We start from the raw sequence: 26,862 nt of genomic DNA on the forward strand, positions 1-26,862 counted from the left end.
CAGGCTGGCATGACACTGCACATCACACTACATGGTGCTCCTCTGGCACTGTGTTTAGATGACATAGCGCCAAAGGAACACCATTAAGCTGCAGCGCTGGCAGCTACAGCACCCTTTCCAGGGTGCAAAAAGAAGCCACTTTTTGCAGCTCCTTTTTGTGCTATGGAAAGGCCAGATTGGGGCCACAGCGTGCAGTTGCCACAGCCCGAATCTGACAAAGACAGAGGCTGCTGCAGGCCGCCCCTTCAGGAGTGGTCTACACAGCCCCTTACTTAGGCCAAATGAAATGTCACATGAAAATCATGTTTCCATTTAGTATGTACATTTAAAAAAATGCAAACAAGCATATGGGAATGAATATAACAGCTATCTTGTTTGCAGGCTACATCAATGTTATTCCCCCAGGAATTTGAAATGAAAATCAATGCCTCTCCCAAAATGTTTCCTAGCACATTGGGCTAGGGCATGTTGAGCATATCAATTTCTACTACAAACATGAGAGTGTGAAAACCTTTTCTGACTTTCACACTCAAGTAAACAGGACTCTAGCTACAGTTAATAATAAAAATAGATAAACTAATAAAAGCTTTATTTTTACCTCACCTCTATGTCAAAAAGACAATAGGTCTTTTAAGCTTACGATTAAGAGTCCATACAATACCTAATATCCCAATTATTCCCTCCCTCCCCTAAAACACCAGTTAAACACATTAACCATTACAATAATCCATTAAAATGATCAAAGACGGGTGAATGGGGCTACAGAATACTCAATGAGCTGGTAGATTCAATTGGTGGCTGAGTTTGCTATTCAGGAAAGGCCTGCTGGAAGAGATCTGTCTTGACAGCCTTTTTGAAAGCTGTCCAAGCTGGCAATATGACAGATCTCCAGCAGGCAGTTCTATAATCTGGGAGCAGTGGAAGGGAAGGTCCTCTAGGTAGTTGCAGTCAACCTGGTCTTTAAAGGCTGCAGTAGATTCTTCCTGAGGACCTGAGTGCGTGGGGTGGATTGTACGGAAGAAGGCATTCCTGAAGATAGGTTGGACCCAAGCCATTTAGGGCTTTAAAGGTCATAACCAACACCTTGCACTGTGCCCAGAAACTAATAGGCAACCAGTGAAGCAATTTTAAAATAGGTGTTACTTCTGATTTTTCCAGTGTCCAACCTGGCTGATCTAGGGTAGCCTTGCTGGTATGGAATATCTTTCTCATCTGTTGCATGATAAAAATGAATTAGAATGAAGGCTCTCTATCCCATAGGCTTCCAGGAACAGTACTCAAATGCATCTGTTCCCTTTGGACATCTTGATTTTATCTGTCTGTTTCCCCCTAGAGCTGCTTCCATTTTATTGCTCTATCATGCCCCTTCCATATGGCTCTTATTTCATGCTTTTAGTTTTCTATTTTTGGCATATCTCGAGACAGACCACTTTGCTGGCTAGAGCATTGTGCACCTTTACCTTTTGGCTTTATCTTAACCTGGCTGTGATGTTTGAGATAATAATACTTGGGGTCCATTCACACTACAGAATTATAGCACTTTTGTTTTTCAGTGGAACTACAATGGTTGCATCCTATGGAATCCTGGGACTGCTAGTTTTGGAAATTCTCAGCCAGAGCATTCCAGTGCTTTCCCAGATTAGAAATCTCAATTTCTGTAGGATGGAATAATGGAAATAAAGGGGAATAATGGTGTTATAATTCTGTAGTGTGAATGGGTCCTGGGTCTTTACAAACAGCTTTTGAATTAGAAAACTGTATGAAATTCAGGGGGTTACCAGATGTTGACAGGTAGCTTAAAAGCACATACACACATTGTATGGCGTTCTCCCCCATTTCTGTTCATTTCAGTTCAACTAAATTTCCCTTGATCTAAAAACACACATCTCTAAACAAGCACACAAGATCTTCCAACAACTGTCTGAGATATACCAGGCTGATATGAACCAGTTTTCAGTTCCCATCTAGAGATGCTGGATCCTGAAGCAGGTGGAAGATGGCTTCTGTCTCCTCTTGGCTAGGAACTCTTAATGGGCTATCCACAAATAAGATTTATTTGTATATGGACAACTTTTCTAAAGGGAAAAAAGTTAAGTGATTTAGAAAATGTAAATACAAGCAACACAGTAATTTTTTTAAAAAAAATCACAACCCAGATTAAGCCAAATTCTATTTTCATTGCTGTTTGCTTTTGTATAAGGAAAATCAAGCAACATGGGACTGTTAAGTATTCTTAGCTTTCTAAAACTGTTGCAATGAAGCAGCTCTGCACAGCAATCATTGATGGAAACTGCTGTATCTATCAGTGTTGTTTCTTCTACTTAGACTACACTGGCTGCCCACACTACTGCCTCTCCGCTGAAGCATGCTGAGATCTCTTCTTCTTGTCCATATTTGTTACTTTTATGGATAGCAAAGGACAGGTCTGTTCTCCCATTCCTCTTAACCTGGCTCTTCCTACTGCAGAAGCAAGCAAGATGAGTTCTCCAAGCATGTTTCTTCAGCCCTTGATCACTCCATACTCCCTGGGGTGCTCTTTTTGTAGAAATAAAAAGGTGTACTGCCTCTCACAGAAGCGCCCAGAAGCAATAACTCATTTTTAAGATAGGTTGCAGGACCCCCTGTTGTGTTTAACAGTAGCAATTATCCATTTTTCAAAACCTGAAGTAGACTTCCAGTCATGCTCGATCTTTTACTTTGGGGTATTTTCTGGCCACCTGTGTGGCCCCTGGACAGGAACTTGGGTAGAAAAATTGGCTCTGAACACCCCCCCCCCCCGACTCTTCCCCACACCTGTCCTATTGCATGTATGATAGTTACATAAACAATATCCCACCCTAAGCTAACAATGGATCACAAGGAACACCACAGCTGAGGGACACTGTGTGGCTATTTAAAATATTCACCTATAGACCTTATGGAGGGGAGGATAAGATTTGACTTTAAATCTCCCGTGTTCAAATGTCATCTCCATGCAGGAGACAAAACATAAATTCCTGTTTTGGTGGGCTCAGCTCAGGCAGGAGAAAAGTGCTGTATGCATATATGCATGTCCACGCCTGTAAAATAATTTGTACTTACCTCAGTGCTGATTCTGTTGGAACATCTGGTGTTTCTTTGGATTCAAAGTGAAAACACTCCTTTTTCGATGCCTGAGGATTTTGAAGCACTTTTAAAAGGTTTTTTTTTAACTCTGAGATTTCTTGGGGAAAAAATATTTTTTTAAAATAAAATGTGTGCCCTGAACTCCAAATCAGGATTGGTGTTGAATCAGAGAGAGGAGTGGTTGGAGAGAGGGACAGGTTAGTGGGAAGCCTCTTTGGTATGATCCAGCAAGCATGGTGTCACCATTTCTTCATGTGTAGTCATTTCACCAGCCCCAGGAAAGGAATTCCTGCATAGATATAAAACATATTTTCTGCAGTGCTTGGAGGTGTGTGTGTGCATGCATGTGAGATATGGTGAACCTAGGGCTGGTAGTGGCAGTGGTAGCCATGTCTCTTTGTGGTAGCAGCTCTAGAGCAGCCCTACAGGCTGGAAGAGAGGAGTGTGCTGCTGCCAGATTTGGCCGGAAGAGAATTCAGAACAGGAGCATGTGTGCAGGGCCTCACCAGCAAAGAACGGGATGCCCACAGTGGCCACAGCAGAATCAGCAATGGATAAGATGGGAGGTGGCTTGTGCAAAGTGGGTGGGTGGGTGGGTGGAGGAGTGATCTTCCTCTTGCCTACTCAGGAGTAAAACATCCCCTCTCTGCTCTGAGCAGCCCAGCAGGGAAGGCATAGGGCAGGGATTGTGACACATACACACATGATCCTCCCTTTCCAAAAAATAAAAATAAAAATAAAAGCATGGGGAGGATTGGACTGTACTTTTTGCTGCATTGGGAATGATAGGTTTACAAATTAGATGTTCCTTCTATAGGTTTTTTTTTTAATCCTGTTAAACTTGAAGAAATAAATGTCATGCTAAACTGAATGTGGAGTTCAATTTTCCTGGGCAAGGGAACTCAGTGACAGAGAGTGCAGCCAGACTGTAAGGAGGACAGGAAAATAAGAAAGTCTATTGCTTGATATGGATATACATGCTGGGAAGAAAAATAATAATGTAGCCACTGTTATTGTGTGATCTAAAATACTTTATTTCAGACATGGGAAGAAAATCTTTTTGTATGATTTGACTTCAGGCAGGAGAAATGTGTGGCTTTCAATGCAAACTGAGTCTGGATTATAACAAGTTAGTAACGAGGTCACATCAGGCAGAAAACTAAGTACTGGAGCTGGATTATTTTGCTGGTGTAGATTCAGACTCAGTTAGCAGAGCAGCAGAATACAGTTTCCAAGGCTTAATTGATTTATTACTACAGCTTGCAAAGACTCTCTATGAGTCCCATGTATTTATTTAGCTAGATTCCTCTTTCCCTCTCTCTGTTTGCTCTGCATCCATCTTCTGACTAGAACCAAGTACTGTAGGCTAGATTAAATATTTCTTACCCTGTCTCCTTAAACAGGTAAGAAAGAATAACCCCCTCATTCCACCTGATTCTAGGAAGCCTTAGTTAAAGTGTCTGTCTTAATTTTCAAATAAGAGTATATATTCTCTCTATGTGTGCATACATGTGTGTTTGAATGACAGACTGTGAGCTACTGTGGTTGGTACTTGATGGATAACAGATAATGACAGCACTGTCCCTGTGTCTCTGGAAATCTCAGGGTCAGGACAGTTCTAAACTGACTACTCTAGGTATAAATTATTGGGGTCCAATGGTTCAGAAGGGGGCCTGAGGTCTAGCTATGTTGCACCCAGCAGCCCTGAATCCCTTATTTCTTTGATTCTGTGGAGTAGGAAAAGCAAGTACCAGCCATACTTACAGTAGATCAGCCCCCTAGCATTTGCTCCATAGTAAAATGGCCTCAGGTTACATGTCAAATGCTGTGGGGGATCCATCTGCTGTGAGTGTACCTGCTTTCAGATACACAGGCCCAAGCTACTCAACATGCCTCAAGTCTCATGAGAGGAGGGCCTCTTGCTAGACTTGAGGTAGGTTTTTATAAGCCTGCCTTATACATACTGACCAGTCTTCAGTTGGCCTGGCAACTGAAAGGGCTGTCCCATATTTCTACTGGAAAAACTTGGCAATTTTATCTGGGGAACCCAAATTGTTTTTCAACCAGGACCTGAATCTGGTCATGGTGGCCCTGTTCCCAAACTGAGATGTGGGAAGAGAAAGAAGGGAGATGTGGTATGAAACAATGAGATTAATTTCCACCAGTGACAGAACATCTTTTGCAAAGAAACAAGAAGAAGTAAACATGTATTCATACATATTTCCCACTTGTATAAGTTGCATAACAAATGTGTGAAAGGGCTAGAGGAGGAAGAAAGCTGATTCTTTAGATATTATCAGAAGTACCTCTGATGCACTGAGAGGAGAGGTAGACAAGAGCATATTGAAGAAGCAGTTTGCTCACCATGGCTTGACATAAAATCATGAACATCTGCTATATCTAATCAAATGAATCAATTTCCCACCCCCCCCAAATCCAGTTAATCAATTAAAAGGATGTCTGTGCTCACTTTCTATAAATCTACCCAAAGCCAGTTGTACAATATATTTTTTAAAAAGAAAAGATAAAATATGTACATATAGTATATAATTTATATATAGTATATAATTTTATATGCTTATGTTTATAAAATATAACTTAATTTGAAAAGCATTAGAAACAGAAATTATCAGAACAAGCTGAATACTCACATATAAACAGCCATGTGTATGAAATAGCTTTCAGTTTCTGTTAGCAGAAAGATGCATCAAGCAGATTATGTCTGGAGGACATCGGGCCTGAAGAAAACATAACACTGAAAACAAGAACCTAGAAATTATGATATGTGTTGGAAACACACAGTTCAATAAAGGACAAGTTATTCAGGACAGAGCACTGGGAAAGCTTTCTTCCCACAAATGTGTATTTTAAAAAAATTATCATCTAGTCCAATAGAGCCATCTCACCTATTGCAGCCTGATGAATGTTAATACGGTGGGACCTTGGTATCTGTTGGGGTTTGATTCCAGGATCTCCATGGATACCAAAATCCATGGATGCTCAAGTCCCATTATATACAATGATGTAGTAAAATGGTGTCCCTTATATGAAATAGCAAAATCAAGGTTTGCTGTTTGGAATATATTTTCAAGCCATGGATGGTTGAATCCATGGATGCAGAATTTGTGGATACAGAGGGCCGACTGTATGCTGAATACAAACAGAAATAGAAGATCATTAGATCACAGCAAAGAACAAATGGATGTTGTTGAATTAATCTGGTGATTTACTTTGATGAAAACATGAAAGATATTGCATATGTTGCAGATGAACATTTTTTTAAAATGCCATTTAAGATTATTTTTAATTCCTCAGAATTTAGTTCTTTGCGCAAAAGTTGAACTATCAAAAAGTCAATATGCAAGAAACTCTTAACAATCATGAAAGATTGCATTTTAAATGTTTTAATATTTTCCAGCTTTATTTTAGACATACTGTTCAGCAGCAGTGAATACTCTTACCCAATAATTATAGGAGGGGCTCATAATATCTGACTGTGAAGCTTTCTCTGGCAGGCCTAATTTTCAGAGGTTATTTTAAATGCAAATCCACTTGTGCTGGCATGTTGGAGCTCTGGCCTAAAACAATGAAAATGTTTCAAGAAGATAATACAGGATCTCTACCATGAAAAACTGGATTCTGATTAGTAAATGTATGCTAATTGATTAAGCACACATACTTTATTTCATCCTCTCTTGCAGTTTGGGAAATTTTGTCAGACTACGGACAGGTACTTTAATGCCAATATTGTTTATCCCTAAGAGAGAGAAAAATGATTAAAAGAAAAGAAAGGAAAAAGCAAGCAAGACTAGATTCTTTGGGCAGACAATTATTGGTCAAAGCCAATCTCCAAGCTTATACTGTAGTCACAGAATTGCAGGATTCACAATATCTTGTTTACAGTCAGATAAGCCTATAAAGCAGGATTACAAGGGCATCCACTGTATATAGCACACAACCCAGTCCATGAGCGCCATGAAGTCCTTCCAACCCTTTTGGTGGCCCCTGATGCTCCCACTGCTAAGATCTGATGGCCTAGCAGCAGCATCAAAAAGACCCAATTTTGCTATGAAACAAGTTTAGTAATGGGTGTTTGATTTGCTTTCAAACTGTTTAGTACTCATGGATGCCTCCTGGAACTGCTAGGGATATGGATCCTACAAACATCACAAAGATGGTCAGTTTTGCTGCTGCATCTCTAAAAGTCAGCAGTGCATCAGCATAAGGTGTGGCCCTTTGAGGGTTGGGGGGTTAATACACCTCACCCCACCCACAGCAGTTGCCCACCCAGCAGTATAGAGAAATATATACAGATATAGTATAATCAAGTGCAAACCATAAATGGGCCATGGGTCACTTTTTCCACCAAATGGGAAGTGAGAACATGGGATGAAGCTGTCTGGATCTCATATTCAGTAGTACAGTGACATACAAGCCCAACATCAGTAAATGGTCTACCATAGGCATGGAGTGTGGACACTGCTTGGTGCAATTATATATATATATATATATATATATATATATATATATATATATAACAGTCAAGGGAGTGGTTATAGCTGGACATATCTATGGGCAAAGATGGTTATTTTGGGAACATTCACTTCTCAAAAATATTATCCTTTTCTAGAACAAAATGGTGACTGTTCCCAAGTAAATGTGCTTTAGCATCTTGACTAAAACCATTTTATACTTGTAGTTGCAACAATGCTATGTTTTAAGTGTTTAAAATGTACTATTCCTTGTGATCAGTGTATTTTTTCTTTTAAAGTCAGATTTCAAAATCATTTTGTTGTTATTAGATAGATCAGGTATTCAGAAGCAGTATGTCTGAGCCAGCCTGATGTAGTGGTTTGAGTGTTGGGACTACAATTAAGATCAGGATTTAATTCCCAGATTGGCCATGAAACCCACTGGGTGATCTTACGCAAGTCACATGCTCTCAGCCTCAGGGGGAGCCAATGGCAAATCTCTCAACAAACCTGGCCAAGAAAATCCCATGACAGGGTTACCTTAGGGTAAGTCAGAAACAACTTGAATGCAAACAACAACGAAGCCTGATGTATCCAGTAAGCAAGTAATGAAGGCAACAGTCCTTCTGTGGTTTATTATGGCCAATAGCCTTCAATAGCTCTTGTTATTGTTGTGTGTTGTCAAGTTGTTTCCGACTTATGGTAACCCTAAAGTGACCCTATCACAGGATTTTCTTGGGCTAAGAGTGTGTTAGTAGTTTCCATGGTCAAGAGAGAAATCAAGCCCTGATCGCCAGAGTTGCAGTCCAACACTCAAGCCACTACACCATGCTAGCTCCACCATAAATTTATCTTAATTCCCTTTTAAAAGCCATGTAAGCCAGTACAGCCTTTAAGATATCCCATGACCACAATTCAAATGAGCAGCCTAAGTTAGGTCATGTATCTGGGGTACAGAAACATCCAAGAGCTTTGATGTTAGGAAGCATCAGAGATCACAGGAAACTGATATAACTCAGATCTGAGCTTTTGATATTAGGCACAAATAAATCATTCAAACATATTTAACAGAAAAAAAGAGAGAAAGAAAGAAAGAGAGAGAGAGAGAGAGAGAGAGAGGAAAGGGGTGAAAAGAGAGAGAAGTCCGCCAAGTAATGTGTGAACTGTGGCATCATCATTTTAGTTGTTACCGGTATTTGTCCAGTTTAACAGATGCTATGCATTCAAGATGCAAGTATATTATACTTCTGCTTATATAGTTTTTAGTCTGTTGGGCGGGGGGAATAGAGAATTGTTAATCCAGGACAAAAGCTGCCACAAAAAATGCTGCCACCAACAAATGTCATTGAAGTTTGATTCTCTTTGCAAAGAAGAGTAATTACTGACTAGTCACACATAAGAAACGTGCCTTGGGGGCTAGGAGAATGACAATGCTTAATGCTTGGGAAACAATAATGGGGAAAGTTTCATTGTAGGATGTTTGGGTTAAAAGACAGTCTCTTTGTAGTCTGAATATGAGGACAGGCCTAGTACAATCTGAGCATTGCCCATGTATATATGCACACTGCCACCTGGACTGAGATTCAGGCAAAGGGCGCATATATGTGTGTGTGTGTGTGTGTGTGTGTGTGTGTGTGCAGAGGCTGGTTTCTTTATGTGAAGTCCTGGATGAAGCACTATATGCCCAAATGGATTGAAAGCCTCTGGCTCCCCTTCCCAATCTAGCTGCGGGAGCTGAACATGTTGAACCCTTTTTAATACCTTGATATCCTCTCAATCAGCAGTTTTCAAAAAGGGAGCAACAACCTGAAATCCATCTTGCACCTCTCTTCCTTGCAAAGCAGTTCATTAGTGAATTAGATGGTGTATATGTTTAAAAGGCTCTGTATATGCTGCTCTTGTCATTCATTTTATGTTCAGACTCATACAGGAGTACAGATGTTCAATAAAGGTATACTAACACAAATAGAGTCACTTAAAAGTTAAAGCAATAGTAGCAATAATGGGAGATCTCTTAAAAGGACCTTTTGCTTCTAAGGCTGTTGGGCTGTTGCCAGCCTTCCAAAGCATAAAATTACTTTATATGGAACCTTCATCCCTGGGGAAGGAGCATAGCTCAGTTGCAGGTCACAGCCTTGGTGTGCCAAAAGTCCCAGGTTGGATCTGCAGCATCTCCTTGTAGCTGTGCAACCCTGGAGAATCACTATTGGTATGCTGCAGTACATCAAGAAAAGGAACCATGTGGCTCTCCAAGTATTGTTGAGTGCAATTCCCAGCAGATCTAGCCATGCTAGCCAATAACATGGAATGCTGAAAACTGCAATCCAATGGTTTCTGAATGGTCCCATGATATTCACCCTTGTAACAGATAATATTGCACTAGATAAGACAAATGTTTGACTTGGTATAAAGTAATTTCCTATGTTCCTAACTTCAAACACATATGCAGACATATACATATTAACTAATTACAGAAAAACAGTGTTAGAAATATTTACTTTATTCAATTGTGAAATTATACCTCAGTTATTTACTAGACTGTATGAATCTAATACAGATCTGGGAATTACACAGCCTACTAGATACTGCTGGATTGCAAATTTCATCAACCTGAACCAGTATAGCCAATGGTAGGGTGTGTTGCAGTGGAAGTACATCTAGATGGCCACATGATTCCCACTTCTGTTCAAACATGAAAGTAAAATAAGCTAAGTTTTTTTTTTCTGATGGAGCTAATATTCCACAATGTTTTGACTAGAGATGTGGTGTGGCATTTGATTATGCAAGCACTTCGGCATGAATCATAATCAGAATGCAATCTCATTATTGGCAAATTAAGTTAAAATACATAAGTATCCAAAAGTCTAATCCTATTATTACAAGATGAGCTTCTAGCAACCACTGCAAATCATACTGCAAGATCCAATGCTTCATCCTCTGTTTTCAGTTATGTATCTGCAATCCATAAGAGGATCATCTATATGGGTTATCTAAGCAGGGTGCAATAAAAGACCAGAGCTATCCAGAACATATCTACTGTCCCCAAAGGGTAAAATGGAAGATCCATTTTTTAAAAACACAAGGGAATGACTGGGCCTTCAGTTTCCCATGTGGAAAAGGTATGTACCACAGCCAAAATGTACTTTTTAACTTATTTTTTTATTAAGTAATTTGAGCCCCCCCCCCCTTCACGTCCCCTTATGCATTTGGCTAGGTATTCTGATATGTATGCTTGACCAAATGCACAAGTGGTTAGATAAACAATGGTCAAATGCATGACTGTTTTGTTGTTGTAACACATGTCAAAGTCTTGCCAGGTCTTTCTTGAGAGCCACTGTTGGGACATAGCTGAAGATGTAATCTAGTAATTCAGTATTTTCATTCCTTTCAGCAACAGCATGTTGAAAGAGAAAAGTATTTCAAATGTACCTATGAAAATGCAGATATATCCATTTTGAGGATTAGCTTGTAATACAAGATGTATGTTATTGGCTTACCCCAAATATGGCCATAACTGTCCAAAAATAAATCTACAAACCCTCACCCTTTGTGGGGAGGGGGAGGGTTCTTTTTTCTTTTTCTTTTCCCTACTCAATCATTAGTATCACAAAATAAGACTGGTTTGGGGTAGCAAATTAGCTGAAAAAACAACAAAGTGCAAAGAACAACAACAAAAATGCTGCAAGTACTACAATTATAATAAAAATACATATTTACAAATAAAATCAGTATGTATTTCTGTCTTTGACCTTGAAAAAGAATGATATCAAAATATAACTTTCTCATATATCCATTGCATGCCATTAATATAAATACGTACTTTTGAAAGACATAAAATTGTTACACTGTTATGGTTATGTGTAAAAGGATCCATATTTAATACATATTTTATTATAATTGTGTTACATGCAGCTTCCTCTTCTTTTGTTCTTTGTATTTTGGGGTTTTCAGTTATTTTACTGCATCAAGACATGTCCTAAAGTGCAGTCATTTCTAGGTACATTTATGTACGGATGTTCAACGTCAATATCATGTACAACCTTATTTAGCAGAATGGAAAACTGCTATAGATATCGAGAAGCTGGAATAAATGGAAGTGTTTACAGAGATCCCACTAACACATAAAAGACACACATTACATTGAGATGCCAAGACATTTTTGATCAATGAAGACTTTCTCTTAACAAGAACATAAATAAATGCTATTCTTGCGAACCCCCATATAAACACATTTGAGAAATGATAAAATGATTTGAAGAACTATATATCAGCCCTTTCCCCATTTGTTTTGTAAACTATTTGGCATAAATAATCTAGAAGACGCTACAGCATGCAGTCAGTGATGGAGGGGTGGAGCAGTAAGGAGCTGGTGCAGCAGCTGTCATTTCTGAACTTTCAAACCACTAGTTGAAAAAAAGTGATTTGTCAGTTCACTGTTTCCAACTGACCTAATGAAAATGAAAATGACAATGACAACTTTCAAGACAGACATGCAGATTTGGCATATATGTGTCAGAAGTTGGGGAAATCCTGCACCAGTTCTGCATGCATTATCCTGCTTACATTAACTGGATGGACAACATGTGAACTAGAACAGGATTGCAACCATAGACAGTTACAGTTTAACATAGTCTTTTAAACCAATACATCATACACATTAACCCTTCTTCTTCTGCATAGCAAGTATGTGAAATAAGATTATCTCTGAATGATATTACAGAATAAGCTCAGTCTTCTAATAACTGATGCATATTCAACATTTCCGTAAAAAATATATATATTAAGAACTGGGAATGTTAAAGTCAAAGTGACCAAGCAACTATGTGCAGAAATTAACCCTTTTATTATATTGTATACTGTAGTAGTAAAGTTTGTTGGAAGTGCATGAATAAAAAGTTAGTGAAATTACAGGAGGAACAATCTATATAGCAATAATAGGTGCATTCACTGTGCATCTGAAAAGAGAAAGAGAGACTGAAAGAGAAAGAGAGAGAGAGATTGAAAGAGAGAGAGAGAGAGAGAGTTTTCACTCATTTTGGCCTAAAATTTTGTGTTCAGGTTTCCAGAATTCTGACATCAGAACCCAGATAACACTGATTAGAACCATAAGGCTTTACAATAAAAGCTAAAATATTGACCATATGATGGCAAAAAGTCTTTATTTTGTGGTTAACTTATTTTCTTCTAGCTACTCTCTGATGAAGTGGGTGGTGCGGTGGAGGAAGACCTCCTTCGCCTAGATAAGGACCTTGACCGTTCTGCACTGTAGGTAACATGCTTATCATAGTTTTGTATCTGAGCTTCAAGGAAATCCCTCTGTTGCTGGCTGATTGTTTGGCTAATCAGTCCAGGGAGAGCTTGAATGCTACCAATTAAAGTTTCCAGTTTTGTTTCCAGAGTAACAATCCTTTTCTCAAAGTCCTCACTTCTTTCATTTAAGTCAGAAATCATATCATACATGATGTTTTGAGTCTGAAAGAAGAAGGAGAATGTGTAGGATTAGGACCATGAGATTATTCTACAGTACTATATTCCAAACACATGATGATTACTCAGCTCTAGAACAATGCATGGTGACCTGGACATGACAGCACAAACTGAGTGACTATAAGCAGCCACCTTCTCAAACAGCCGTGGATGGTTGGATCTGTGGATGCAGAATGTGTGGATACAGAGGGCCAGGTGCAACTTCTTTTATGTCTACTGTGCTTCATTTATTCCTAAACAGTAACAATAAAGAATATTTCATCTTTTCAAGAGTCTCAGCAAACAGCCCGTATACAGCTGCAAATGTGTTTTTATATAGCCATGCATCCATGTTGATCTGCTGCCTATCCCATCTTCTGTAATTGCACTTATTCCAGATACTCAATGCTATATAGATGTACACAGAAAAGAGAAGCATAAAACTTTAATGTGTGACTTAGGCCCGAGACCCATGCACATAAAGCTTCAGTTCACTCTGATAATTTTGAGCAGGATGAAAAAGGAAGCATTCATAGGCCACTCCAAAATGTAGTCCCATCAACTTCAAAACACTGCAAAGACTTGTTGAATCAGGATTTTTTTTTTTAATGGAACACAGATAGCTTCCTTCCCTTGCTGTTTCTGCAAATGTAGGGCCCTGAAATGAGCTATGTTAAACATACAATTCTTTCTGTACCTTGTAGCAGCCTTCCACAACCTGGTGCTCTCACACTATAAGTCCCAACATTCCCTGTCATTAGCCATGCTGGCTAGGATTGATTGGAACCTGAAGTCCAAACACCAGTAAGGCACTACACTGGGGAAAGCTGCCGAATAGGAGTTCAAGACCCAGCGCAAAATGGCAGGTCTATGTCTGCATGTTCAAATTCAAGAAAGAATCTGAAAAATGTCTGTTCAAATTCAGGAAACTGAAAACAAAAGTCAAACAACAAACATGAACATATGTGGAGCTTAAATATCCAACTAGGAAAGAGTATGTTCAATGGTTGTAAAAACTGTTTTACATGCAGAAGGTCCCTGGATCAGCCCGTGTTTTCTCCTGATAAACAGGATCAGAGGATAGGGCAGATTTCTGTCCAAGAATCTGAAAATCTGCTAGTTGAACAAATAATCTGACCTAGTGTAAAGCAGTTTACTTGCTAGGTCCTATTCGCTAATTGTATTATGACAGAACTATGCATTGAAACAGTTGCTTCATTGCGTAATAAGCAAAATTAAGTGTCCCACTCCTCTTCCTGGCTTTGCTGACAGACTGACATCTTGATGCAATGCCTGTAATTGCTAGTTAATAAGAATTTCCCTTTCTCATTGACTATGAATCCTCTCATCTCTCCATCTTTTTTACCTGGTCAGGAAAGCAAGTCACCTCCCTTTCCAAAGACTATATGGGAGGTTTCTCAGGGCCAAAATCATATTTCATTTGTATAGTTTAGCCTGACACCCACCCACCCTGATAAAGTCAAATAATGTCTCCTTTTTTTTATTCTGCAGTTACCTGACCTCACCTAAGTATTTTCTGAAAGTTCATCTCCCAGTCCAGCTCCATCCACCCTGCATTGTTCACGAAGAACGAGAAACTCTCCATAGAGTTGGGGAAGATGAAAGTGGTTTCTCTGTGGAAGAAGGGTTGGGAAACTCTCCTTGCAAGAACATACTTTTATCCTCTTGTCTTAGAACTTAAGCCATCTTGCTTTTAAGAGTTTATTCCCTCAGCAATTAGAATGATCATGAACTTTCCTCAGTATCTTAAGAACAAAATAAGAACTATATTGGATAGACAGGCATGTTCAGCCTCATACTCACATAGAAACCAGCCAGTTGCCTATGGGAAGCTTGCCAGCAGGATGTGACTTCATCATTTGACTAACAACATCAACTAAAAATATCATCTAAGTAGTATCTAAAAGAGCTCACAGATATGTAAGAAACAGGATGTGCTTAGTCTAATAATTCTGGATATTATTTCTCGTTCTTTCAGTTCTTGAATATTAAATTACATTTTATTTTGAACTTCAGATTAGCATGGCCCCTGCACAGTTTACGAAAGCAAAGAAGTATATTCAGTAACACTGATAAACTTTGCACCAACCTTTGCCAAGTCCACCAAAGTGTTTGCCTGATCATTCAATTTTCTCTGTTCCATTTTAACACTTCTTAATCTAAAAGATGAAAATCCCAGTCAGATAAGATTTTTTTTTGTCACCTCATATAGCTTGTATATGGCATGCATCTAGACAGATAACCGCATGGACAATGTCTCAAATACTCTGTGTACAGTCATAACTGGTTATGTGTCTGGTACAATGAAAAGCATGCTTCCTTAACACCGCAAAAAGAAAGAGAGAGCAAGAAAATGTGATGTCCCCAAGACTACTAATTGCCATGGTTAACGCTGAATTCAAAGTGGTAGGTAAGGATTTATTCATAGTGTATGAAAGAAAGCCAAAACATTCCTTAAAGCTCCAGTATCCTGGCAAGTAGGCATAGGAAGCCATGAACCATTAAATCTTAATATTACCTTAGTAAGTAAATCACTTCCATATGCCTACATGATTAGATACAGGTAGAAGCCCTTTTCAGTCTGAAATGGATTTGGTTAGGAGGTGTTTGAACCTGATGAAAATACAGTGATAAGTGAGTTCCTTCTTAATTTTTAAAACCTTTCATCTGACCAGCAGCTAAATAAAGAGCACCCTTGTTAATATTCTTTTAATGACCTTAATGTTACTGACTTGGAATACCATCAATTTTTAAAATGGGTATGCACATTGTCTTCTAAACTGGCCTGTTTATCAGCAGGGATTAAACAATATGATTTAAAGTATCATATATGTATGCTGTAAAATAGTCTCATAGGAATATTCTTCTCCTAGTGCATAATTCCATTCATGCTAATTAGCTGTGGATGGTGACAGAGGAAAAACAAGATGTATTATTTGCACTAGGAAAAGTATTGCTTGTTTAAAGGTCCATATATACTTTCAATGCATAAAATAGTGCAATCCAGAATTCCATGTTTTACACCAATGTGACGCACAGAAAACTCTCGTGACAGCAGGCTCTTCCATTTGCCTTAAAGAAAGAGTCAGATTTCTATACTGTATGTATACAAATTTGAAACTGTTATCCGCAGTGAAGAAAATACAGAGAGCCTGCAGTTTCCGCAAGATTTCTTGGTTACATCTAATTAAGTTTTTTCTAAGACGGCTGAGTTCCACCACTGAAAGTGAGAGGGGGAATTATTCCTTCTCACATATTCTCAAAATTTGACCTGGAAAGCTGGTTGGCTGTCTGGAGCAGATCCAGGGTGGGGCATAGGAACCATTGCTGGGCAATGAGCAAGTTCCATTGGTAAAATTGCTGGAAAGTTATCTCCTTTATGATAGCCATCTATCATAAGGTTACAAAGGAAATGAAGGAATTTGTATGTCTCAACAAGTAGAGGTATTTGGGGAGTGGTTGGGCTGCAATCTATCACTGAAACTGTCTGAGGAAGTTATTCAGTACAAATTCCATAACTTAGCACTATTTTTAGGCCCTGTGATCTAAATCCTTAGTGGTCCTAGCAGGAACATTGGGGTTTTCAGCCCTTTCCTTGTACAGATGTCACAAGCAGTGAAAGCCCACTGTGATTTTCCTGGCTCTTCAGAGCAGATTTTAAGCTTTTCAGTGTGTGTGTGTGGGGGGGAAGGGGGGAGTTGTTTAGAGAAATTGGACTGAGCCCTTCTGGCTTCACTCATGGAATCTGCTTTAACTGGCATAAATTAATGACAGCATTGCATATTGGCCAGATTTTTTTTCTTTTAAAATAATGTACTTCATTAAAGAAGTATTCCAAGATTGGATTAGGCTCTCGTGCTCTTTGCCCTTCCAAGCTCTCCTTCATTACTGCATTGCTTTTGTTTAGTTATTTTAGTGTATTTATTTATTGGTGCTACTGCACCCACAGAATAACACACAGAACAATTTGCAATGGACACCAAGCTAATTTGTTCAATAATTTCTTTTGTCACCATCTGTCTGCTTCACAATCACAAAACTCAGCTGCTTCATTTTTAAACAGAGGCTGGATAGCCATCTGTTGGGAGTACTTTGGTTGTGTATTCCTGTATGGCAGGAGGTTAGACTGGATGGTCCTTGTGGTCTCTTCCAACTCTATGAGTCTATGTTTCCAGCTAAAGCTCACCCCTATTAGAACACATTCAGGGGATGGGGGGGGGTGGAGTTAATGCTTATGAACAGATGTGGGGCTGCAGTAACACACATTTGGCATTATTATTGAAGAGAGGGAATTAAGTTCAAAATTGTGCACGGTTCATGTAAAGATTATGAGAGTAACTAAAGTCAATGCTAAAATGAAATAAAACATAACTAGTTTATTCTTGGAAGAGATAAATCTAATCAGAGACATTGTGGGTTCAGTTAGACCTCCTTCCTGTCTTCCATATTTGAATGTTTAGGTTTATGATTTTTATGCTGATTAATTTTCTCCCCTATAGGTGATCCTTGATGAAAAGAAGTTTGTATTCTTCAAGGTGATAGATGGAACTAAGGAGAGGCAAACATTCTGTAAATAAATAATTTCTTAGCTGCAACAGTCAGATTAAAATGAAACTAGCCAGATCTTTCTCTATAAATTGAGAAGCATTGACATTCTGATTACTTCCTTCCGAACTTCACTTATCACAGAAGAAATTCATGACTTTGGATTGCAGTTTCACAGTAGCAACCAGACTATTGAAAATTCACAAAGTATCAATTTATTGCATGCAGACAGTGGTAAATTCTGCAAATTTTAAAGGAACAGCTCACACAACTTACTTCCGAGCTCTATTTTCATTGTTGAAATAAAAAGACAAAACAAAAGAAAAGAAAGTGTAAAATAGACTAAAACAAATCAACACAAGGGAAGGTCTTCATGTGAGCACAGTGGGCTCCATTATGTAGCTTGTACTTCACATATTTTCTTCCACATAGCACTCTGTGGGTCAGTGATGATCAAAACCCAACTTAGGTGCAAGAGGCAGCTGTATGACTCTATTCTCTGTTTCGATACCACCTTTTACCATGTTTGAAAACAAGCAATGTCTTCTCATCTTCCGTGGTGCAAACATATAGAGTTTTATGTACCTGAAACCCTTTAACCTTCCCTCCCAGCTTGCAGATGAGAAGAATTAATGACCATTAAATATTAGTCTGATTCTCACATGTTAAAGCTGAGGGATTCAGTGATTTGTGTGCATAAGCAAGGTATGTTGGATATTTCATCCTCTTTCTAACTTAGATCTTAAGTGGTCTTTAAAAAAGAAATAGAGGAGTAGATAGGATCTAGAAAAATCTAGACACAGAAGGTGGACATATTCGCATGAATTTTTAAAAGGAGAAATGTACTGGGCTCAGATAGAAAATAAAACAAGCATTCAGATAGCTAATATTCAACCAGATATGACTGGCCCTGGTTATAGGTACTATTTACTAGAGTACAATGTTGAATTTAACCCAATCCAGGACATGTAATAAGGGACAAATGAAAACTCAGCATTAAAACAGGAACCTGACTCTGAACAAGGAAAGATGGATACTATGAGAATGGCTTTATTAAGTTTTTTTGTGTGCGTACTTTTATGGAGCACTTTTGAGATTAAAAGCCCTTGTCTTGAGAAGAAACCTGTACCACCTAAGTAGGGGGATTCAAATACCTTTTTAAAAGTTCAGAATACTTCTAGCAGAAAGCATCTAGTCAGTAAGGTTAGCACACAAGATCCATAAAGACTGAACATGAGTGGATTGACTGTAGTAAAATCTGCTTCCTGGCCCTAAGCATTTTCACTCAGAACAAAGTCCCACTGAATTCAGTAGGAATATGATGATCAATCTTGAATTTATTATGGTATATTCTAATGCTGACATACTAAAATGCCCACCCTCTATGCTGTGCAACCAAAAAGGAACAAAGTAAATTGATTTATAGAATGTCACTAGGATTCAGTCTAAAAGAAAAATTAAAGAGAACATTTTTTGTATTTTCCCATATATTTTCCCCATAGATATTGTATTTTATTTGACCATACTATATAACCAGTATTGAATTATGTTCTTCCAATCACTTTTCTGCAGTAGAAAAAATACAGTAGTATAGCCAGTTAATAAGTTGTCATTGAGAGCAAAAGAAGCACAACATGTGTCATTTATTCAACTTCTGTCCTCTACCAACCATCTTCTGATAATGAAGGGAATAATTAGAAACTAGAATTTAGGATTATATGAATGAACCACAGTAAACTTCAGACTCAGGCATTCATTCCCCACCCTTCTAGTGTGATTTGTGACTACACATTCATTGAGATGTGATCCTTGAGTCTAAGACAGACCGCCGGAGGACATTGGTCTCTGAGCAAGGAATATCCAGATGCTACAATTCCCATGTTACATTAAATATGGCAAAAGAAGATGGTGGGAAATAAATACACTTTGACCTCATTCAGAGTAATGAGAAACCAGAGTTTAGGATTATAACAATGAAGCAGAGTGAGCTTCAGACTCAGGCATCCCCCCTTTGTTCTAGTCAGCTGCAAGGAATTTGGAAGATGTTGGTTTCATTTTAGATTTACTGATTATTTTTTACATCTAAACCCAGAAAAATGGTGGTTAATTTTAAGTAAGTTTTCTTGAAACGAACCAATTTCAACCCAGAGTTTATGAACCTGGCTTATTAAAAAATCCACAATTAAGACTAATCACAAATTTACACTATATGCTAAACCACAGGTCATCTCAACTGGAAGCAGAATCAGAAATCTGTCCATTTTGTTTAAAATCTACTGATATCCCCCCGACACCCCCCCCTTGTTGCAAAACTGAGTCAAAAGGATAAAATATCTGTACTGTTTCCATTATAAATCTATATACACATGCTGGTAGTTTCCAAAGCCGCTCTGATAGCCTTGGCCGAAGAGCGGGGTATAAATAAATATTATCTCAGAAATTAAGTCCAACTCAAATGATTTGATCTTCCTGAGATGTCAACATGGAGCCAGCTACAATCCATTATCTTTTCACCAAGTATAATCCTTACTGTATCAATAAATAAGGCATTCATTTCCATATTAAATAATTACAGAATTCACAGACTAAAACTGGCATATTGGTTGATTCACTGGCTTAAATAATTGAAATATTTGGAAAGGTGTATAAAACCTATACCTCTCCTAAATGCAAACATTCCTCAATCCCAGCACTAACCATAAAATTACAAACCATATTATCCATATCATTATCTGTGCCATGTAACATACTAGCATAATCCCTATTTCAACATGAAGTATATTTTAAATCAAACAAAACTCACAGTGAGGAATTCAGTTTCAGGTAGGGCATGGGATGATACCTTAGCAGATAGGGAATAGCTTATGTGTGAAACTTGTCCAGTTATTTTGATGTAGTTTTTTCACTACCATCGCTCGCCTCAACCTTGGATGTCCAATTTCATGGATATTTGAGCAGCTCAGAAATTTTTGCCTTTAGAAACTGTAGGCATATTTATGTGCAGACTTGATTGTGCATTTGAAAGAACATCCAACTTCAGATGCTATCTTTTGTTTTCATGTGAATGTATATTCAGATGCACATTCATATACACATAGATATATTTTTACATAGGCTAAAGTAAAACAGAATTAGACAGAAAGCAGATTTAGGACAGTTGTGTTCAGCCACCAGAGCAATATCCATATTGGAAATTAAACCTATCACATTACTACAGTACCCATTAAGGACAAAATACACAAACCAAAAAGATACTTACTGGTGAATAGCTTGCAAGAATTTGCGCTGATGTTTCCTTACTTTTGCATGATCTATCTTTTTTACCAGCTTTGTATTTTTATAAATTAACCATGTTTCCCTGAGTACATTGGCAGCTGCATTTTTCACCTGTTTTACAAAAGAATACACAGGGTTCAATAAAATAGAGTCGGACAAATCTTTCAAACCTGATTTCACTAATGTTCTCATTCTCTTCTCTCTCCTTCCATGTGTATGCCTTTAAAATACATGGAAAAGATCCTGCTTCAAGAGACATATTGTAAATTTCTGCCATAGAAGTAGGATATGCCTCCCTTTCCCCTTCCTAGAGCTCTCCTCCCTCCTGCAAGACCCTCACCTCCAAGCCTTTTAACAGATTGTGGAGATCAGGGCACACCTCCCCAAAAAGGACCAAGAGTAAACAAAAGAGAAAAAAACCCAACCAAATTTATCAGCAAAGTATTAATGAAACAGTAAGTAATATTACAAAGTACATCAAAATGAATGCAAAATGAAAGAAACTTATAGGAAATACAATGATACAATATATAGAAACACGAGAGACCTATACAAACAGATAACAACATAAGGGACCTATATAAACAGCTATGAGATATATCAGAGCAGGGAACAGCTGAGTAGTTACTGGATATGTGATCATAGTCAAAAGCAAAATGACAGTACAGTATCATCTTTCCAGACCTCTGAAGGACACTTGGGATGTCCCAGAGCATTCCTGCATCAGTGTGTGTGTGTGTGTGTGTGTGTGTGCAGTCACATAGTCAGACATTTATCAGCTGTTCCTCACTCTCCACTAGCCTATAAATGGCTGTGCTGGAGTGTGGGCAAGGTATCATTAATAGGGCAGGACTTCAGGGACGTTGGTTTGTTGTGCAAAGGTGACAGACTAGAATTCCAAATTTATCAATGATAAAAAAACAAACAAATCCTACCACAACCATGGCCTCAAACAGAGGAACCAAAAAGTCCACTACTGGGCTGTGTTGGAGGCATGGTGTTGTTGTTGTTGTTGTTGTTGTTGTTATGCTTATTAATATCCCACCTTTCTCCCAGTACAGGGACTCAAGGCAGCTAACAAGTTTAAAACAGTATAAAACATTAAAAATACAAAATTTAAAAAACAATTAAATACTTTTAAAATTACATTATTAAAATTTAAGAATAAAAACTCTTTAAAACAAAAACAAAACAACATCCTTATCAACATACGAAGGCCTGGCATTTAAACAATGCATGCCCCCAAACTGTGCATAAGCCATGCTGGGGCACCTAATTTTATCCACTCTTTTCTGTGGCCTCTTTGGGGCCATGGCAGCAGCTGGCCTCAGGACCGTGGTGTCTGGTCACCGCGATCCTGCAGCGATCAGGACGGAAGTGAGCTCTGGTTACTCCTTTTGCCCCGTCTACTCAAGGCCTACCTTTATTATCTGAGTCTATTTGTCCCTTTACTTTAACAACTATTTATATCTAAAAATAGTTTCTATATAGTTATGGCTGTGGTAAATATGTATACTCTCTGTCTTTTCCCCCATATACATCATTTAATTTTTCTTGTTTTGTCATGGAGAACTTCCATCCATCAAAAAAGAAGAGGAAAGAAAAAGTCTGGATCCTGTGTGTACAAGTAAACAAAAGTAAACTGTATACAGTAATTAGAATTTTAACTGGAATGCCAATGAGTCAAGCATTTACTGTTTTTCATAAACTCCTTTATCTAAAAGGTCATTTCATCTCATTTGTACAAAGGAGATAGATTTCAACCACACTGAGCACTTCCTACAAATGGGATTTCTATCGTGACATTCTTTCATACAAAAATAATTGTACTGAACGATGAACTGTAAATTTGTTTACTAGCCTATCTCAGTATGTGGGATTCATTTAAATTATATCCCAACCAGTTCGTTCATTTGTCACACTTTTATTCCACGACAGAATCAAAGTAGAATGAGCTGTATAGGCCATGATCCACAGCAAAAATATATGCCAGTTGGGAGACTGCCAATGAATACCAGGTGCTGTAGGTAATGTTTCAGAGGACAGAACTGGCAAAACCACTTCAGAGTGTTCGCTGCCTATGAAACCAGATGAAATGCATGACGTTGCCATAAGCCAACAGGCAATGTGAAGGCACATACACATAGTTTCACTGGATCTCACAGATGCACAACTATATGAACAAGAGGTACCAAGGTCCTAAGCCCATGCAGCATATAATGGTCAAAAGGGAATGAAGGCTATATATGTGCAATGGTGAAAAAATTAGCTGCACTAGAGAACAATTGGCTGTTTATACAGCCTCCGAGAAACTATTTCTGATGTCAGCACAATCCCCTAATAGGATACTGCCCATTGCGTTTCCAAGCTGGTCTTGTATTCAGGGACTGATCAGTCCAAAACCTGCTGATCATCACTTCAGATCATACCCTGGGACCTACTTTACTTTCTGTATGATACTCCATAACAAAATCTTCACATTGGCCACCACTGGACAAAATAGCTAAAAATAGCTAACTCAGTATATGATTTTTCATGCTCAACCCCTAGAATTGTTTATAATGAGAAACAAAAACTGAACATAGTGTTCCTTTTAAATTACAGAATACAAAATTATAATCTGTAACTTACTCTTTTAGTTAGCTGGGTATCCATCATGAAATTATGCACATGTTTTTCAGCTTTGGTAAGTTCTAATTTCCTTGCTACTACAGCCACCACCAGCGCAGTGCAACCAGCACCCTGGAAAAAGCATAAAACAAAATCCAACGATTTACCACAACTAATTCCAAGAATAAGCATAACACTGACAAAACAGGGGGGAAATCAGGTTAGCTTCCCCCTAAAATAATGTTGTACATAGTAGGACATTGGTTCAATTAAATTACATCATTTGATGCTACCAGTTATTTCATATTGGATATTAATGTAGTTGAAATCTTACTTGGGATTTGTAATGCACCTTTCTTCAAAAATGTCAATTCATCTGTAGCTCAACTTCTTCCTCCCCACCCCCCCATAGTTTCTCTCACCAGCAGCACTGGAACTGATAATGCTCTTGCTCCAATGCTCTTCCCCCTTTTCCACCCCTTTTATCTCACATAAGAACAAGAGAATACAGAGTTGAAAGCATCACTAATATTAAATACTAAAGTTGACTGTTACCCAAGGGATATTTTCATCAGCTGGCCCAACACTGTGGAATGACCTGCTAGAATGGAGTTATCAGCTCAAGCCACTCTTGTTGTTGTTTCTAATGCAAATAACTTGTAAAAAATTATTGGGAAACAGGGAACAAGGGCCCAATAATGTTACTTTAGCACATAATGTAACTCCTACTAACACTGACAGTTTCTATATAACATGTTACTTAAAAACATTGTTTTGACATATGAGGAAAATTCTGGCCATTTCTTGTATTTTTAAAAGCTAGCTAAACATGCTTTAATGCAGGGGTAGGCAACCCTTTTGAGCCGGGGGCCGGGTTGCTGTCCCTCAGACAACTGGGGGGCCGAAGCCAAAAAATAAATAATTAAATATTTTTTTTAAAAAAAAATTAAATAAATAAATAAACCAGGACAAATGTAGGACAGAATTTTCAAATGGAGGGAACTTTTTAAATAAAAAATGGAGGACATGTGAAAAAATTTGCTGATTTTTAAAAAAATGTTAAGATAAATGCATGTTTCTGAGGCTTCTATAGACAATTGCCCCACCATGCCCCTCGCGCGAGATGCCAAAGGCCCCGGCGGCAATTGATGGCAGGACTGGCCTGGGGCCGGTCCCAAGGCCTCGCCGGGCCGCATCCGGCCCACAGGCCGCAGGTTGCCTACCCCTGCTTTAATGCATTATTGATGCTTTAATACATTACTGATGCATCATGAGAAACATGCATTTAAAAAATCTTTTGGGTAAAAAATTTGCTTTAAAAATTATTTCAAGTAATGGTTGTAAAAGATAGAGATTGGAGGTTGCAATTGTTTGAGAGCAAAGAAAGCTGTAATTGTACAGGGCAAACAGAAGGATAACATTAGAGTTCGGATTTGGTGATAAGAAGGTAATACGCTCAATAAGTTTTGGTGATTAACTTTGCAAAGCATCACCAAATTAGAAGACAGAAAATCTCTGCTATACATCTTTATCTGTCCATAAGCAAAGATAGTTATAAAATAATAATCAATTCCATATAAGACATTAGCAGTTCTCAATTTTCTCTTTAAGGCAGGAAAATACATTATGTATATTAGAAAAAGCTGCATTATTAATATTGATGTTTAAAATAGCATTTAACATACAGACTGCAACAATAATAAACTGAACTGAGCCAATTCATAATACCTGATCACTATATCACTGTCTTAGAAGAAATAAAGTACAATTCTATTAGGAACCAAAGCAATAAAAGCTTGTTTAAACTTTATCTTTGGACTTTAATAAATGTCTAATCTTAAATCTAATTAAACCACAAAAGGTAAAATACTGTTTAATCTATTTTTGGTGTTAGTCACAAGGGAGAAAGACTAACATTTCATTAACAATAGTTTACCGGATTATATACATCACATTTTGAATGAAATCAATGTTATATTTTTCTTGTGATACATTAAAATCCTATAAATCCTTGTAAAAATTGGTACTGGCCTGCTTTTCACAAGACAATATTTTACTCAATAAAGTAAATTTAATACATTTAAGCAATTCATAATAATTACAATACAGTGCTTTCAAGTTAAATATGTTGATTTACAAGTCTGTTTCTTCACCAATCTATATCGAAACTGCAGGAAAATTCACATTATTGTAAAAATATTTCTGCACAAAACATTTTATACAAACCCTCCATGTCTCATACACATTTTTGCAAGCATTGTATCATCCACTTTGTATCTTCATGTGTATTTGGCTTTTCTGATTAATTTTTATTAATTTTTAACATAAACAATCAAATTTACAATCAAAATAATATACAATCAAGGATAAAGAAAAAGGAGGGGAGAAAGAAGATTTTAAAAAAGAAAAAGAAAAAAGAAAGGAAAGGAAGGAAACAAAGAATATACCATTAACACACAGTAGGACTCTGGCTCTCCCTCCCATCCTAATTATAATGAAAATAAAAATAAAAATAGAAAAAAATATTATTCTACAATTACAGAGCCAACTAAATATTCCAATGAAAATTACTAATACTCATAGCCGCAGATTATTGTTGGGGTGAAACAGACCGCCCCTGAGAAAACCAGATTGGGGCCATGGCAATTGCATGCCTCAGCCCCAATCCACCTTTTTGATGGCCCAAAAAGAAGTGGAAAAATGCAGCTCCTTTTTGAGTGGGCAAAAAGCTATCTTTTCATGCCCTGTCAGAGCTTTACTGTGTTCCTGTGGCATGTGGCATGTAAACACTGTGCCACCAGAATGCCCTGAAGCTGGTTGCCATGCGGGAAGCTGAGTGGGATGAAGCTGGCTTCCAGGCAACTTGGGGGCATGTGTTGTGCATATGCCACATTGCCAAGCCAGCTGGAAGCTGGCTTTTCATGTCAATCTGTACTGGACCTTAGATTTCTTTCTGCGCAAAAAGTCCATAAACAGTTTCCTGTCTTTCAAAAAGTCTTCACTTGGATTGGCTTATCCTTTAGAACCCATATTAATTCAGGAATTTGGTCTGACTGAGCAAACTTAACAATCCATTCTTCCATCACTAGTGCTTCAAAACAATATTCTTGCTGCTGTTGTCATTTATTGAAGAAGTGATCCATATTTACTATCCAGTTCTTTACCCATAAAGCCAAACAAAAACATTTCTGGTAACATTACAAAATCTAGCTTTACAATTTTTGGATTAGTATATAAATCTTTGACAAGTAACTTTTCACCTTCTTATAAGTCCACCACATATTAAAAAAAGCCCTCCTTATCTTGACATTCCCAACACTGATTAGAAACATTCTGTGCCATTTTCAACAACTTACTTGGGTGTTAC

At 37.9% G+C, this 26,862-nt stretch overlaps 1 protein-coding gene across 2 annotated transcripts in view; it reads right to left on the reverse strand.

The window, feature by feature from the left end:
* Positions 1-9,930: 9,930 nt before the first annotated feature.
* The window catches only part of KCNN2 (potassium calcium-activated channel subfamily N member 2), a 104,147-nt gene continuing 87,215 nt past the window's right edge, over positions 9,931-26,862 (reverse strand). For both annotated transcript variants that reach the window (XM_042455364.1, XM_042455365.1), the window contains 4 exons: positions 23,517-23,627; positions 20,869-20,996; positions 15,154-15,223; positions 9,931-13,049 (listed from right to left, as the gene is read on the reverse strand). In XM_042455364.1, the coding sequence (XP_042311298.1) occupies positions 12,762-13,049; positions 15,154-15,223; positions 20,869-20,996; positions 23,517-23,627 (597 nt within the window). In that variant the 3' untranslated portion in view covers positions 9,931-12,761. The remainder of the gene's footprint in view (positions 13,050-15,153; positions 15,224-20,868; positions 20,997-23,516; positions 23,628-26,862) is intronic.

The sequence above is a fragment of the Sceloporus undulatus genome, chromosome 2 (assembly GCF_019175285.1).
Source record: "Sceloporus undulatus isolate JIND9_A2432 ecotype Alabama chromosome 2, SceUnd_v1.1, whole genome shotgun sequence".
In the NCBI taxonomy this organism is placed as follows: domain Eukaryota; kingdom Metazoa; phylum Chordata; class Lepidosauria; order Squamata; family Phrynosomatidae; genus Sceloporus; species Sceloporus undulatus.